The 15,444-nt window shown below is 34.2% G+C and overlaps 3 protein-coding genes across 3 annotated transcripts in view; 1 reads left to right on the top strand and 2 right to left on the bottom strand.

Moving 5' to 3' along the window:
- Positions 1–5: 5 nt before the first annotated feature.
- On the bottom strand, positions 6–6,543 carry LOC134240760 (heat shock 70 kDa protein 12A-like; the record flags this gene model as incomplete). The annotated part of the gene is made up of 5 exons (XM_062722845.1): positions 6,034–6,543; positions 2,374–2,702; positions 1,389–1,607; positions 1,086–1,245; positions 6–661 (listed from the first exon to the last, which is right to left on the bottom strand). Coding segments are annotated over exons 1-5 (1,386 nt in total), but the record flags the coding sequence as incomplete, so codon positions are not given.
- A 1,220-nt stretch (positions 6,544–7,763) lies between these two features.
- The window catches only part of LOC134240749 (calpain-15-like), a 29,367-nt gene continuing 21,686 nt past the window's right edge, over positions 7,764–15,444 (bottom strand). The window contains 5 exon segments of the mRNA XM_062722834.1: positions 7,764–7,945; positions 8,418–8,608; positions 8,927–9,088; positions 9,859–10,020; positions 14,633–14,758. Of these exon segments, the coding sequence (XP_062578818.1) occupies positions 7,764–7,945; positions 8,418–8,608; positions 8,927–9,088; positions 9,859–10,020; positions 14,633–14,758 (823 nt within the window).
- LOC134240731 (uncharacterized) lies at positions 10,321–11,725 on the top strand. Its single transcript, XM_062722799.1, has 4 exons — positions 10,321–10,599; positions 10,821–10,955; positions 11,109–11,193; positions 11,374–11,725. Exons 1-4 carry the CDS (start codon positions 10,384–10,386, stop codon positions 11,532–11,534), a joined length of 597 nt encoding a protein of 198 aa, XP_062578783.1. The 5' UTR covers positions 10,321–10,383; the 3' UTR covers positions 11,535–11,725.

The following is a 15,444-nucleotide window of genomic DNA, read 5'->3' as shown; positions in this document are numbered from 1 at the left end:
CCGTATGTGTATCTGCTCCGTCTTTGCTTAATCAGCCAGGGATCGTGACCGAATATCACCGCCCCCTTTAACACTGACCATTCAGCTTCCTCGGGGACAAGCACGTGTTTGTCTGGAAATTCTGTTAAAATTTTTCTGATGAGAAAAGAACAATTTGCAAAACCTCCAACCATTATTATTGTATCTATGCCTTGTCCTGCGCTCATTTGAAACATATCCCTCAAATGGTCACATATTGAAATTATTGATGGTTCAAAGAAAGAACAACTCGAGTCATGATCCAGTCTTAATTTACCACTGTTAAACGTAAATTCGATCGTTCTTCCATCTCTCAGAGAAGCACTTTTCACAGAAGAAAGATCTGCATGATGATTTTTCTTATACTGATCTAAAATTCCGGCGGGGATCGTAATTGTCATTTTCCTTCTATGTGTGCTCAAACTTCTTTTTGCTGTTTCAATGTTCCTTTCAAGTTCTAAGATGTCTAGCTGTTGATTTTGTTTGAGTTCAGACATGGTCTGAGTACCAAGAACATCTTCAAACAATTCCATGATGCGATCGTTTACCTTGGTACCTCCCCAATCACCGCCCGACGACTGGAACAATTCCTTCACACTCCCATCCTCCAAAACTTCGTGTGTTGTGATGTCAATCGTTCCTCCTGTAATACAAACAGGAAATTTATCTATTATTAAGCAGGGGCAAGCGACTAGAGGGGTCGTTATATTGAATGTCTTTGCAAAACCTAAACAAGCTTGGGTTAAGTTGGGTCGTATTTCTTAAAATAAATTGTTATACCACTGTTTTAAAATTATTTTTCCAATTTCAAGATTAAAACAGGACACCTAGGATCAGTGTGTCGATCATGTCGATAGGGAATTCCTTCTGTTCCTAGATATTTTATATTACCTCTGATGTTTTCTCAAGTCTGTGGATTAATTAAATTCTGCTAATAGTGCTTAGTAACAAAGTTTACGAGCCCGACAACTACTAGTATTTATTATCCTAACCTCCTTTTTATAAATGTTACATTATCATGGCATTTTTTGTGAAGTTCAACATATTTTGTTCATACACGTACAAACCTCCAGCATCGACAATGATGTAACTGGATCCAGGTGAGAAGGTTCTATAGTTGTCTCCAACTTCTCCGAGCTTCTTTTTCTCTAAAGGTAAATGTTTCAGACATATAGCTGCCGCCTCCGGCTCAAGTGCTATGGTAAGCATCTCCGATTCTAGTCCTGCCTGAAAACGGATAAAATTTCGAATTATTTACAATCCATCCAAGAAAGCAATTTCAGCAGAGTGTGAAATAACTGCAATATGTTCTGTATTTGAAGAGTACCAAGGTTCAATTTCTTTGCATTACCACAAAACAAAACTTTTACCATCATGGCAGCTTTCCTGACGAAGGACTTGGCCGGTTGAGACCAGATGGCGGGAACAGTAATAACCCACTTGATGTCTTTCTTTGTGGTGTAGGAGACCTGTTTTATAATCTCCTTGGTCAGCTGCTCCGTTAAATACTTAATTGAAGCAGAAAATACTTTCATGGCAGACATTTTCTTGCCATTATCTGCAACCAGTTCTAAACTCTCCAATACACTCTACAACATACATGAATCATATTGACATCATTCTGTTGAGTGAAATGTAGTACATGTACATGTATTCTTTTACACGAAAACATAAAATATATAAATATATCATATGAAGATTTGAACAATAAAGTGACAGAGATTCTTTTTCAAAGAGCAAGGTTCACTTTTGCCTTATTTGGCCCTGTGAATTTCTGAAAAACTGAAACTGCATAGTTTTAGTTAACAATGCATAAAATATCACTTAGATTTTTGGTGAGTGCGTATCTATCAACAATGACGTCATTTTCTGGCTATTCAATGCACTATGACGTCACGAAATGCATCAATTTCCTCATATTCTGAAAAAATCTACAAAAACGGCCAATTTTTAAAGCCACTTTTTGTTATTTAATACAGAGCACAACCTCTGATCTAAAATATGCAACTAGTAAATGATAGAACTCTTTCTGAGGATTCATGAACATGTTTTATTTTTTAGATCAGAGAGTGCGCTCATATTATTTTTCTTCACTGAAAGTACTCAATTATACCTGTTTACCTAAAAATTCAAGAACATTGCCATTTCATAAAGCCAGTTCTCTTAGACCTGGACTTTTAGAAGAAATTTTTAAATAGGATATGAAAGCACTAAGTCTCTATTTTATTTTAATGCTTCAAATAAAAAATCAAGTGTTGATCAATTAATTGGTATATCTACAGGGCCATTGTATGCCTAAAGTGAACCGACTTCTTTGTTTGGGACTTTGTCAGAGAGTAAAAGACAATTACTAACCTGCTGCTCATAGAGCGACATTTTAAATCTTCTGAAGAGACTCCAATTTTCTGCCACACCATCCAACAATAAATCGGTGTATCTATCCTCGGCTTCATAACCAAAGCTATCAAAGTCTCCGTTCTGGTCGAAGAGAATGACAGTAGGAGTTTTGTAGGTGACAATAGTTCCGTGCCATGTCTTTAACGAGACGTTGGTCGGATCCTTAGTGAAGGCATCCCTGGAGGAGAAGGCCACACCAGAAAACGTGGTTCCTAAATCAATGGCGGCCACAAACAGATAAGAGAGACCTTCCCCCATTTTGAAATCGACTGTTTTTGATTTCGTATCTGAATTTCAATCAAATGACTTAAGTAAATGTATGAAATAATCATTCAGATTGCTCATTTCATATAGAGGTAGTGACTTATACAGTAAAACTTTTTTAAAAATCTCTGTATATTCTATATACACCCTGAGCACTAGCAACAGTATTCATACTTTACGTAAGAACAATATAATATAACAAGAGGCCCATGGGCCACATCGCTCTCCTGAGCACTAAGGGTAGGAAAAAGTAGAAAATGGCTTTTTATTGTAAAGTTTAAATCCAAAAGTAGTCCCATGGCCAATCATGGATTTGCTATTTTTTAGAAAATGATTTTTAAAGAATTTTCCTATATATTTCTATTTAAAACTTTGGTAGGCCATTTTGGCCCCACCCTACCCCCGGGGGTCATGATTTGAACAAACTTGAATCTACACTACCTGAACATGCTTCCATATACATGTAAATATGATGAATTATGGCTTTTTCATTCTTGAGAAGAAGATTTTTAAAGAATTTTCCTATATATTTCTATGTAAAACTTTGGTTGGCCATTGTGGCCCAACCCATCCCGCGGGGGTCATTATTTGAACAAATTAGAATCTACACTATACCAGGATGGTTCCACATAAGTTTCAGCTTTTCTGGCCCAGTGGTTCTTGAGAAGAAGATTTTCAAAGATTTTTCCTATATATTTCTATATAAAACTTTGATACCCCATTGTGGCCCCGCCCTTCCCCCCGGGGGTCATGATTTGAACAATTTAGAATCTACACTATACAAGGATGCTTCCACATAAGTTTCAGCTTTTCTGGCCAAGTGGTTCTTGAGAAGAAGATTTTCAAAGATTTTTCCTATATATTTCTATATAAAACTTTGATACCCCATTGTGGCCCCCCCTTCCCTTGGGGGTCATGATTTGAACAATTTAGAATCTACACTATACCAGGATGCTTCCACACAAGTTTCAGCTTTTCTGGCCTAGTGGTTCTTGAGAAGAAGATTTTCAAAGATTTTTCCTATATATTTCTATATAAAACTTTGATTCCCCATTGTGGCCCCGCCCTTCCCCCGGGGGTCATGATTTGAACAATTTAGAATCTACACTATACCAGGATGCTTCCATATAAGTTTCAGCTTTTCTGGCCCAGTGGTTCTTGAGAAGAAGATTTTCAAAGATTTTTCCTATATATTTCTATATAAAACTTTGATTCCCCATTGTGGCCCCGCCCTTCCCCCCGGGGGTCATGATTTGAACAATTTAGAATCTACACTATACCAGGATGCTTCCACATAAGTTTCAGCTTTACTAGCCCAGTGGTTCTTGAGAAGAAGATTTTTTAATGACCCCACCCTATTTTTGTTATTTCTTCATTATCCATTTCTTCATTATCCAATTTAAAAACTTATGAATGCAAGCCATGATAAACATGTACAAGGATTATTCAAGTTTACTGATAAGTCCAAAAGTATCGTTGTCCAGTGATGAAAATTAAGTTTTCAATCATATTTGGACATTGGCATGAGACAAAAATAAATAGACACACACTAAAAAATGTTGTAAATATGGTGCCATGTGTGTACAGTTCAAAATAACATAATTTATGACTATTTTCAAGGAGTAAAATTAGGTAATATAACGTTATTTCTTACATTTAAACTTATTAAAAGTAAAAAATAACAAGTTTTAGGTTGGTTACTCCACTGACTCAACTGTAACACCAATGATCAAAATTAGTAATACTAATGACTTGACACTTAACAATTAGCATTTAAACATACTATAACATGAAACTTCATGTGAAAGACAGAATAAACTGCATGGCTAACATACAAAAATGAAAAAAAGTTTCTGGGATTTCATACTTAAAATGATCTTATAACAAAAAGAAATCTGGTAACACCAGTGACAGAATAGTTAACTTTTATGGTAACACCAATGACTGGTGAAGTAACACCTGTGACAAGAGATATGCAGTGTTTGTTAATCATTGGTTTGAAAAACAATAATGTTTGTAGGGTAAAAGGGTCTCTATGTGAAGGATATGATGTTTTAAATCCCACTTTCTTCATTAGAGAACTAGAAGATAAAATGTACTAATCAAAATCTCTTGTCACCGGTGTTACTTCACCAGTCATTGGTGTTACCATAAAAGTTAAGTATTCGTAGAGAGATTTATACAAACTAAGTTCAAGTTGACTAATTTTACTTTACTTAGGTGATAAACTCTGACATTCATGCATGGCCAGTGAATTTTTCAGAAGAGAAAATATATATTTTTGAGCATAAAAAATGTTTTGTAATTGGTGTTACATGTATATGATCTGAAGTTGTCATTGGCATTACCAGATATTTAAAACTTCCGTACGTGGAAAAAAATATTTATTGGAAAATAAATCAATTACTTTCAAATACCATAAATTAGGTTTGCAAAGTAGAATACAAATAAATAATTTTTCAATATAAGAAGAATATATTTTGCCTCCAAAAGTACTTGTTTTGTCAATGGTGTAACCATTCCTGTCATTGGTGATAAACTTTAGAAAGTAATGCCAATGACCGTAACACCAATGACGTATTAGTCATAAAATGATCTAATATTTCTAATTTACCCTGGATAAAGTAAAACTTTTGTCAACATTGCTTTTAGTTTCCCTAAAGAACATCTTTCGTAAAAGAGTTCAATGAATATCTAAAATCGTTTTGAAATAACGATGGAAACACCACTGACAAAAAAAGTTTGTACTAGTGTACTTTTTTACTTCTGAAGTCCATTAATATGTTCTGATCATGAATATCAAGGAGCAGTTTCTGTTGTGTTTGGTGAGAAGTGATGTAATATGACTTAGGACTGTTTATATTTTCTTATCAGGAATGATAACTCTTTTGTAGCAAAAACAAAAATAGTAACACCAATGACACAACTTTCTTGTACAGTCATATTAAATGCTGTATCAGTTAAATGGAAGGTGGGGCTCATATTTTTTTATTCAAAGATATATTCTACATGATTTTTCAGACAAAATTTCATATAATTTTTGGCGTATTTATCCTTATTTGAAAAGAAAAATTCCATTGACAGCATGAATTTGGCTGATTGGTGTGATAAAATCACCCATTGACTTTAATGAAATTAATTATGTGAAAATTCCTATTAGTAAATAGAAAGTACAGATGTCATAGATTGTAAAGCAACAATCCAAAATTGGGAGAAAATAAGAAATATGATTTTAAAAAGAAGTGACACATTTAGCTGCTTTTTTTATATTGACCCATCTATATTTTATTTTTCCTATTAGGAACACACGGCGGTATTGCACGACTGGGTGAAATTAAAAAAAAAAAAGCTTACTCCTCGATATCATGCAATCCATTATCTGATGTTTTAGATGCACGGTTTGTATCTTCTTCTGGAGTTTAGAGTTTGGTAACTATTTGTAATTTCCACATTTCAATATAAGCTTGGCGTTGGAAAGGATTGAATACAGATGTTTCAAATAAGAAAATGTACATCAATTTTTTCAGGGCCGTGAGTAAAACGAAACTCTAATATGTTTGAATATAGGAAAAGAGAGAACTTTTTAAGGTAACAATAATAAAGATATTCTATTCCGTTTAAAAATTAAATAAGCACCACAAATACGGTAGGTATGAAAATATTCCTTTGCAGAAAATCCTTCCCTACTTTAATTGATATTATTTCCTTGGTTTTTCCTCAAAAGAGACTATTACATTTCTATGGCTTGTTATCATAGCATGAGACAAATGTGTACAATTCCCTCAAGTCAGCGTTTTCAAAACTATTTCCATCTGAATGAACGGTAACATAAAACATACTTTTTTTAATAGGAATGGCCTCCCATATATATATATATATATATATATATATATATATATATATATATATATATATATATATATATATATATATATACTTTAAAAATAAATTGTATGCATATAAGAGAAATTTAATATTAAAAGTGCTCATTGACAAATACCTTCAAACAAATATTCTGTTTTTTACAAATCTAAGTGCATATGGTTACAAAAGCGTAAAATAATCTTTAAAAAAGATATAACCTATATTAATTATTAGTACTTACTGTGTCTAAATTTTAGCCACCATTGTTATAAAGATTTACACTTGAATGCGGAAGGTCAACGTCAACCGTAGTGACAATCATGTGCACGCTCCTTATAAAAAAAAATGAAAAAATCGGAAATTCCGGCTAAATTGAAAGCATGTGATACTTCTACAATCCACTAAACGAAAATTGTAAATTGTACACTGCTTTGTCTATAATTATATAAAACTTTTTCTCGACAGTATTCAAATCTACCCATGTATATTACTTAAAAGATTTATAGCTGTATAGAACAAAGTTAAAAACGTGTTCCATTTTCAGACACTTAAGAAGACAAATACAGAAGTCTCAAGAATTGTTTACCAGACTTCTTTTGCAAAAAATGAGATTTTGTAGTTGTGAAAAAAAGATTACTCCCTTTCATGCCACTTCATAATTAAGAAAAGTTTAACGAAGTCCTGCTAAATACAGAGGTATTAAAGGCGTTGAATACAACATGGTAGTAAGATGAAAATTTACTACATTAGACTAGGCAAGATAAAAACTAAAAACTGAAACACAGGACAGTACATTTAAGAAATTGTCATACGTAGAGCATGCTCATGCGTATCAAATCAACTGAGATATATATAAACTTCATATGCAGGTTATGGAGGTATATTGCTGAATAAGTAAGGGGAAGTGAGGATAGGAAAGTTAAAATCATCACGTTTATCATAGAGTTTGGTTGTTAGATTACCAAAACTCCAAATATGATTGGTTGGTTGAAATTGGCTCAGTGATTCTTGAGAGGAAGATGAAAATCTAAAAAGTTTACGACGACGAAGACGACGACAGGCAACGAACACAATTTGATCAGAAAAGCTCATGATCACTTGACCCTTCGGCTCAGGTGAGATAAAAAAACTTTTCAAAAATATACAAGCTTGAAATCATTTTTTCAATCATTTATTTTAATCTTGTATGATTATGCATACATCAGCACAATGTATGCTCACTAATGACCTTCACACATATTACCTACCCCGTCTTGTTTTCCCTTGGCCATAGCGAGCTGTATAACAGCATCAGCGAGGGTGTACTCGTATTTCTGAGTCCTGGTCTCTATCTCCCCCACCATTACTGCCTTAGAACTGTGGACAGACAGCACGTAGCTGTATCGCTCTGAGGGCTTGATAGCTAAAAATACAGGACATGTACTTATAATAATACAGACAGCACGTAGCTGTATCACTCTGTGGCCTTGGTAGCTAAAATACAGGACACAATCTTATAATAAGACAGACAGCACGTAGCTGTATCACTCTGTGGGCTTGGTAGCTAAAAATACAGGACATGTACTTAAAATGAGACAGAAAGCGCAAGACTGTATCTCTCTTTGGGCTTCGTAACTAAAAGTACGAAACATGTTCTTATAATAAAACAAACACTAAGTAGCTCTATCATTCTGTTAGCTTCCTAGCTAAAATACAGGACATCTTCTTATAATGAGACAGACAGCACATGATTGTATCATTATGTGGACTTGGTGGCTAGAAATACAGAACATGTACTTCATGAGACAGCAAAAATATAGCTATATTGCTATTTGGGCTTGGTAGCCTAAATCTACAGGACATGTGATAAATCATCATTACTTTTGCGAACTTACATTAATTCCAGAAATTGAATGCCAGAGGTAGAACCAAATATTCCCCAGGTTCTAGCATTGTGTTACACCCAACAAAACTCTGAAACTTACGATTACTGCACGCCACCAGGGGGCCGAACGCCTGGTCCCCATTAGGTGATTCCCGGAAAATCAGTACACAAAGGTCAGCTGCGTTTTTGTTATCTTTGCTCCTATCAAAGTAAATAAGTGTAATGTTCAGTCTTACTATTACATTTCCTCAGCTTCTTACACAAGTTACAGATGAAGATTTTTTAGAATATTCCCTTCATTTTTTTCAGGACTCTGAATTGTATTGATAAATAAACATAATATAAACTCTGCTCTTTCTTTCAAAGAAAAAATACTAAAGAAATGAAAGAATACTGTCCATAACTCTGTTTTTTCTATTTCGTTTAAAGGTCTTTCAAAGCTTACAAGTCTTGCAGTTTTCTAAAACTCATATCTCATATCACTCCATGACCCCATCTCTGCTGTAAAGAGTAACGAACCTGAACCCCTCATGAAATACGCCCACCTCCACCTCTGTGGTGTAGAGCACAGTCAACTTGACCATTTTGAAAACCTCTCTGGCATTAACTGGGAATGTCCCCTCCACTCGAGTCTCCCTCCAATCAGGACGCACCTTACATATGTCCACACTGTCAAAGTATCTAAACAAAACAAGTATCACATGTTTTCATTGGTTGCTATTCATTTGTATAACTGTACATTGTTTTAAAATAAATGTAATGTAAACAAAATAAAAAATACAAGCAGTGCTCTTCAATAATTCTTTTTATCTACCTTTTGAATTTAAAGCTGGAAAAACGGTTATATGAAGGAAACAAGAGGCCCATGGGCCACATCGCTCACCTGAGCACTGTGGCTAGGAAAAAGCACAATTGGTTTATACTTGAAAAGCTTAAATCCAAAAGTAGTCCCATGACCAATCATGGCTTTGCTGATTTTAAAGAATTTTCCCATACATTTCTATATAAAACTTTGGTCGGGCATTTTGGCCCCGTCCTACCCCTGGGGGTCATGATTTGAACAAACTTGAATCTACACTACCTGAGGATGCTTCCATATAAATATGATCAATTATGGCTTTGTTATTCTTGAGGAGAAGATTTTTAAAGAATTTTCCTAAAATTTCCACTTATACGGTATATTTCTATGTAAAACTTTGGTCGGTCGTTTTGGCCCCGCCCTACCCCCGGGGGTCATGATTTGAACAAACTTGAATCTACACTACCTGAGGATGTTTCCCCATAAGCTTCATCTTTCCTGGCACAGTGGTTCTTGAGAAGAAGGGGGCTTGTATTCCACATGTAATTGCATAAAGATACTTATAATTAAATAATTATTTACTAAAGAAAACATCATACACTCAAACACGAAAAAAGCTAAGATAAGAAATGAGAAAAGTTTTGTATTGTACTTGAGAACATCTTCCAGTGATATCCAGAACACGCCTGATGTGTGCCCGTACAACATCAGGTCCTGTTTGGCCCGGCTGCTAATGTTGGCCCACTTAGTCGAGTTGTCACTCCAATCCCCATTCCAAGAAAACCGCCCCCAAGGATTACGTAACCTTAACAACCTGTACAAGATCAGAAAACATACTGATTACAAGAAAGTAAGCATCCCCTGCTGAAAGAAAGAAGACTACAAAAATATAAAAATAAGTTTTCATCTGGCCGACTTAAAGGAAACGTATGGTCAAAAATTTAATTTTAACATATGAAACCTGGTTCCATGTAGATAACATAACTTCACAAATTAAAATGAATTACTGCTGATAACAAGAAATAATCGGTCTTTTACACTGAAAATTAAGCTGACTGAGAGAATCCCTCATCATGGCGGCTGATGACGTACTAACGTCTATTCATATCACAGCTGCTGTGCCTGTCGCACTAAATGGGTTACAGAGTCGCAGTGTTTCACATTCCAATTACCAAAAATGCCGGAGTGCCAAGCAAAATTTTGCACTGTGGTCAGAGGAAAAGGAATATCTACCTTTAGCATTCCTGACCCAAAAAAGAATTATGAACTTTGTGCAAAATGGATTCATAACCTTGGGAATGCAAAATTAAATCCAAAAACTTTTGTTTATTCAAATGATAAAATTGTATGTGAACGGCATTTTAAAGAAGATTGTTTCAAAGAGGATATGATGGTAAGTACATATTTTTTTTAGTTGTTTGAGGTTTTAGATATGATACTTTGATCTGTATAATTAACAAGGATTTCTATACAAATCTGAAATATATTATACCCATGCATTATCATTATTAAAAAAAAATAACCCCCCTTTGAATATTGTATTCACTGCATGCTAAGAATAAAAAGGAAACACCGCTTAATTTTTTTTGAGTGAAATTACTATAATTGTTAAAGGCTAAGATAATGGGATACACACCAAAGAGAAAGCAATTAAAAGAGGATGCAGTACCTACAGTGTTTGATGACAGCAAGCCCGAGAAAATAAGAAAAACAAGCTTAAAAAGATCTGAGAAAAGGGACAAACAAGAGGTAATTATATAGGGTATTTACATTATCCTCATACTTGTACAAATAAATATAACAGCAAACTTCATGCTAAAATAAATATACACGTGCATGTATAAAATCGACCGTGAGTAGATTTATAATTAAAATTCATTACAATTTCTTTTCATTTTACAGCTAATCAGAAGTCTTGTGAAAACGAATAAAGACACAAGTGCAAAGCCTGATGACCAACCTGGTCCATCAACAGCGAATAAAACAGGTTATTTGATACCTTCTCTAATATTATCTGGTAAAGTTTTACAATCAAGGTCGTTTTAATTCCCTCTGTGCAGTTAATCTTTCAAGGCTTGACATTTACGCGGCAATTACAGGAGTGTAGTGCTACATCAACTGATTTGTTCTGTATAAAGTTTCACATTGCAACATTCTTTCTTCACAGATGTACCAATAAATCAAAGAAAGAGAAGATCAGCAGGAAAAGTGAAATCTTCAAAAAAGATAAAGGTGAATACTGAGTGTAATACATATCCCTTCATGGAATTTGTAAATTTAGTACAATATGAACATGATGAATCAATAATCAATTTTCTTTATATTTAGCTCAATGAAGAAATGAAAAATAAGGAAACTTCAACTATTCCTATCCAATCAGAAGATAAATCAACTTCATGCAATATACAAATAGAAATGCCCAGTCATTGTCCAACATGCATCCTAAGGAGCAATCCGATGATTTCAATATCAGATCATGTTTATTCCAAAGTGCCAAGTGAACCGGACCCACCTCTTACATCCACTCCCATGAAAAACCTTGTCTCAGATTCCTTTCATGATTCACTAGAGAATGTGTCCCCAGTACATGAGATAGATGATTCTTTTCATTTTTCTGAAAATTCATTTGAATCACCAGTTTCATCACCAAGTGCAAGTTTTTCTATTCCCATGGGTGCAGAAAATAATTTACCAAAGGATACAGTCAATGAATCAAAGTTTATGGTTTTTTCAAGCTGTCTGGATGTTCTTTTCAAAATGATTGTATGTCAGATCTGTCATTCACCATTTGATTTTGATGATGTAAGGAAAACCGTCGATGGAAGTGCACTGAAGGTCAGTTTTACATGTTTAAATAATCACTCCTTTTCCTGAAAATCTCAATCATATATTGGAAAGCAACCTGTAGGTAATATCCTTTTGACAGCAGCAACATATATGCCTCAGGAAATACAAATACATTCTCTTCTTTATCAAGCTTTGCAAGTACACTAGGATTAAATTTCATTTCCAAATCTGTATTTTATGATATTGGAAACAAATTTGTTCTGCCTGCAATAGATACTTTTTACAATGAGCAAAGAACTGTTTTACACGAACGTCTTAAAAACAAACCATTGACAGTTATTGGAGATGGACGATGTGATAGTCCTGGGTTTTGTGCAAAATACTGCACATACACTATTATGGAAGCTGTAAGCTCTGCAATACTAGATTTCAAGGTCATTCAGGTTACAGAATCTGGTTCATCATCCCGTATGGAGCTTGAGGGATTCAAACGCTCTTTCAATTCTCTTAGTGATAATAACATCAATATCAAAATTTTCTGCAGTGACAGGCATGTACAAATAAGAAAATATGTAAAGGATCAATTGCCGCACGTTTCCCATTAATTTGATGTCTGGCATATGGCAAATAGCATTCGTAAAAAATTGGTGGCTATAGCAAAGAAAAAAGAAAATGAAGATTTGATGCCATGGGTAAGGAGCATAATAAATCATGTTTGGTACTGTGCTGCAGAATGTAGAGGAGATCCAGAGCTACTGATTGAGATGTGGACATCAATTTTATACCATATTCAGAATGTCCACTCCTTCAATGGGGAAAAATACACTGAATGTGGTCATCCTCCGCTTTCTTTAGAGCAGTCTCGAAGGAAAAAATGGCTTCAGAAGAAAAACAAGGCATATAAAGCACTGGAAAAAATTATAATGGACAAACGAATACAAAAGGATTTAAAACAACTCAACCATTTTTGTCACACAGGAGAAATTGAGGTGTACCATTCTATGATGCTGAAATATGTTCCAAAACGACAAGAATTTCAGTACCCCCAAATGGTTGCAAGAACCCAATTGGCTGTTCTTGATCATAACTTTAATTTGAATAGGGGTGTAAAAATTGACAAATATGGCCAGGAAGTATTTGCCCCTCAGTGTTCTAAAGCTACAGGAAGGTGGACTGTGAAGAGTCGATATGAGGAAAAAAATTATTCCTTTCGAAAGGAATTGCTTGAAATTACTTTGGAAAATAAAATATCTGAAAATATATTCACAACACCCCATCAAAGAAAGGCCAAGGATTTACCAAAGAACATCGCAAAAATTCCAGCTCCTGATAAGTCGGATTTGATAGAATCTCATTTTTCTCGCTACAAATTAAATTAATTGGCCGCCCGTGTTACACTAGTTCTCAGTGAAGAATGAAAAAGAACATAAATGTCAAGGTGATAAAGTTTTATTTAGTCTGAATCCGAACTTGATGACTCGCTGTGGAAACCCTCATACTCATCATCTGGGAATGCTTTTCTGATTTTAATCACAACACAAGCAGGTAACACCACTCGATTCTTTTTCCCTAATGGCTGTCCCCTCCTCACAAAACAAATAAATTGCCTATATGCCATGAGCCTTGATTGCCTACAATAAAAAAGAAAAATCAGTATCTATTGACTGGATATTGATCCCTGCATTAACTTTTATGCAATTTAATTTCAGGTGATAAAACTCATATTTAATTGTTTAGTAATTAATGTATATTCTCAGATATGTGATACTTATTTTTAAATTTCTTATTGTATTTCACTGAATTTTTTACTACAAAGAAATAAATATTTCTTTTTAAAATGACTTCCATAATTTATTTACAACTACTCACCTGTTTGTCAGAACTTGGGGAGCCTGTCCACTTTTCCTTTTATATCGTAAAAATGCAACATATGCTGTTTCAATAACTACTCTATTTAGACACACCATGTCACAGTCACTATGCTGTGAAATACATGGACATAGCGATGAAATATAATTTTCAGCATAATGCTCAAATTCCTTACAGCATACACATTCTCTTTGACTTGGAAGAATGTCACAATGTCCACACGTGCACCAATTGGTATTATCACCTCCTTCATTTATTTCATTTACTCCCAAATCATCAGAGCTTTCAGCTGAAGCTGCCAATAATTCTTCTTCATTAAACTCCGGCTCATATTGATAACCTTTGCATTCAGACATGACCAGTTTTCTGTCACTTTGAGCTTCAGAGGCGGAATTGCCTGTCATACGTCATAAACAAATGGAATTGTGGGAAATATAGTAAAGAACGGTAACTTTATCTTTCAAAATGGCGGCCCCCAGTAGCTTTAATTTATCCATAATTACAAAGTGTTTTCTACATAACGAACTATTATCAGATAAAAATACCCGGTGGAATATTTATCAGACCATTCAACCTTTGAAATTTGAAAATATTTTTGCAAACCATACGTTTACTTTAAAGATATAGGTAAAAATTTGTTATCATCAAAAGTGTACAAGTAAATGATGGCCAAGAGTAAACTTATTTTTAGTAGTTACATTCTTTAAAACTTAATTTTCATCCTTCTTTCCTACTTCATAAACACTAAAACTACATTTTGTTGACTGTACCTATTTCCATCAATGTCCTTGACATCCAGAATGGAGTAGGCGTGACGAGGTCGCAGTCCTTTCTCCTCGTAAACTTTGTCGGCTGTTTTCATGTGACCTCCTCCACAGGAAGCCCCCATTAAAAATCTATAAATAAACAATAAATTCAAGTACTGAAAGTATCCTGAATAAACTCCAAAGGATTACTGTAAATAACTCATCATTAGCGAGGACATTATTTTCGCGTGATTACGCAAGATAGTGTGCTGGCAAAATAATATTCTGGCGTATAAAAGTATTCCTTAGGATTATATATATAGAGCAAAAGCTACAATTCGTGAAATTTGTCTTTGTGTTTAAAGAATCAGTGATTGAATTGCGAAAATAAGTTGTCACAAAAAAAAGTGATCTACAGTATTTCATCATCGAAAAAATTACATGAATTTTCATGGACAAAACTTAGATATATGGCATATAGATATAAAAGCTCTTTTGAGAATAAATTTGAGCAGTCTTAAAGAATAAAGGCATTTACAAGATATGAGATATGGATCAACAAAACTTCATAAGAATTTTTACAAACAAAGATACATTATGGTTTCCAGTAACACACCAAATGTTCATCCAGGCCTTTTTCACCATCACTGACAATGATATTCTACCAAAATCAACAGCTTGAAAACTTACGACTTTTCACTTTATACACAATCAGTCCAGACTTTTAGATATCATTGACAGCTGCTTTTCAATAAAAATTTGACTCATAAATTTAATTACCTGGTCATTTGAAAAATTATTTTAATTTGTTAAAACATATTCTGATTGCACACATG

The sequence above is a fragment of the Saccostrea cucullata genome, unplaced genomic scaffold, assembly GCF_032062105.1.
Source record: "Saccostrea cucullata isolate Sc308-1 unplaced genomic scaffold, CSIRO_AGI_Scuc_v1 ctg1514, whole genome shotgun sequence".
Lineage (NCBI taxonomy): Eukaryota > Metazoa > Mollusca > Bivalvia > Ostreida > Ostreidae > Saccostrea > Saccostrea cuccullata.
This window is presented reverse-complemented; position numbering and strand designations above follow the sequence as displayed.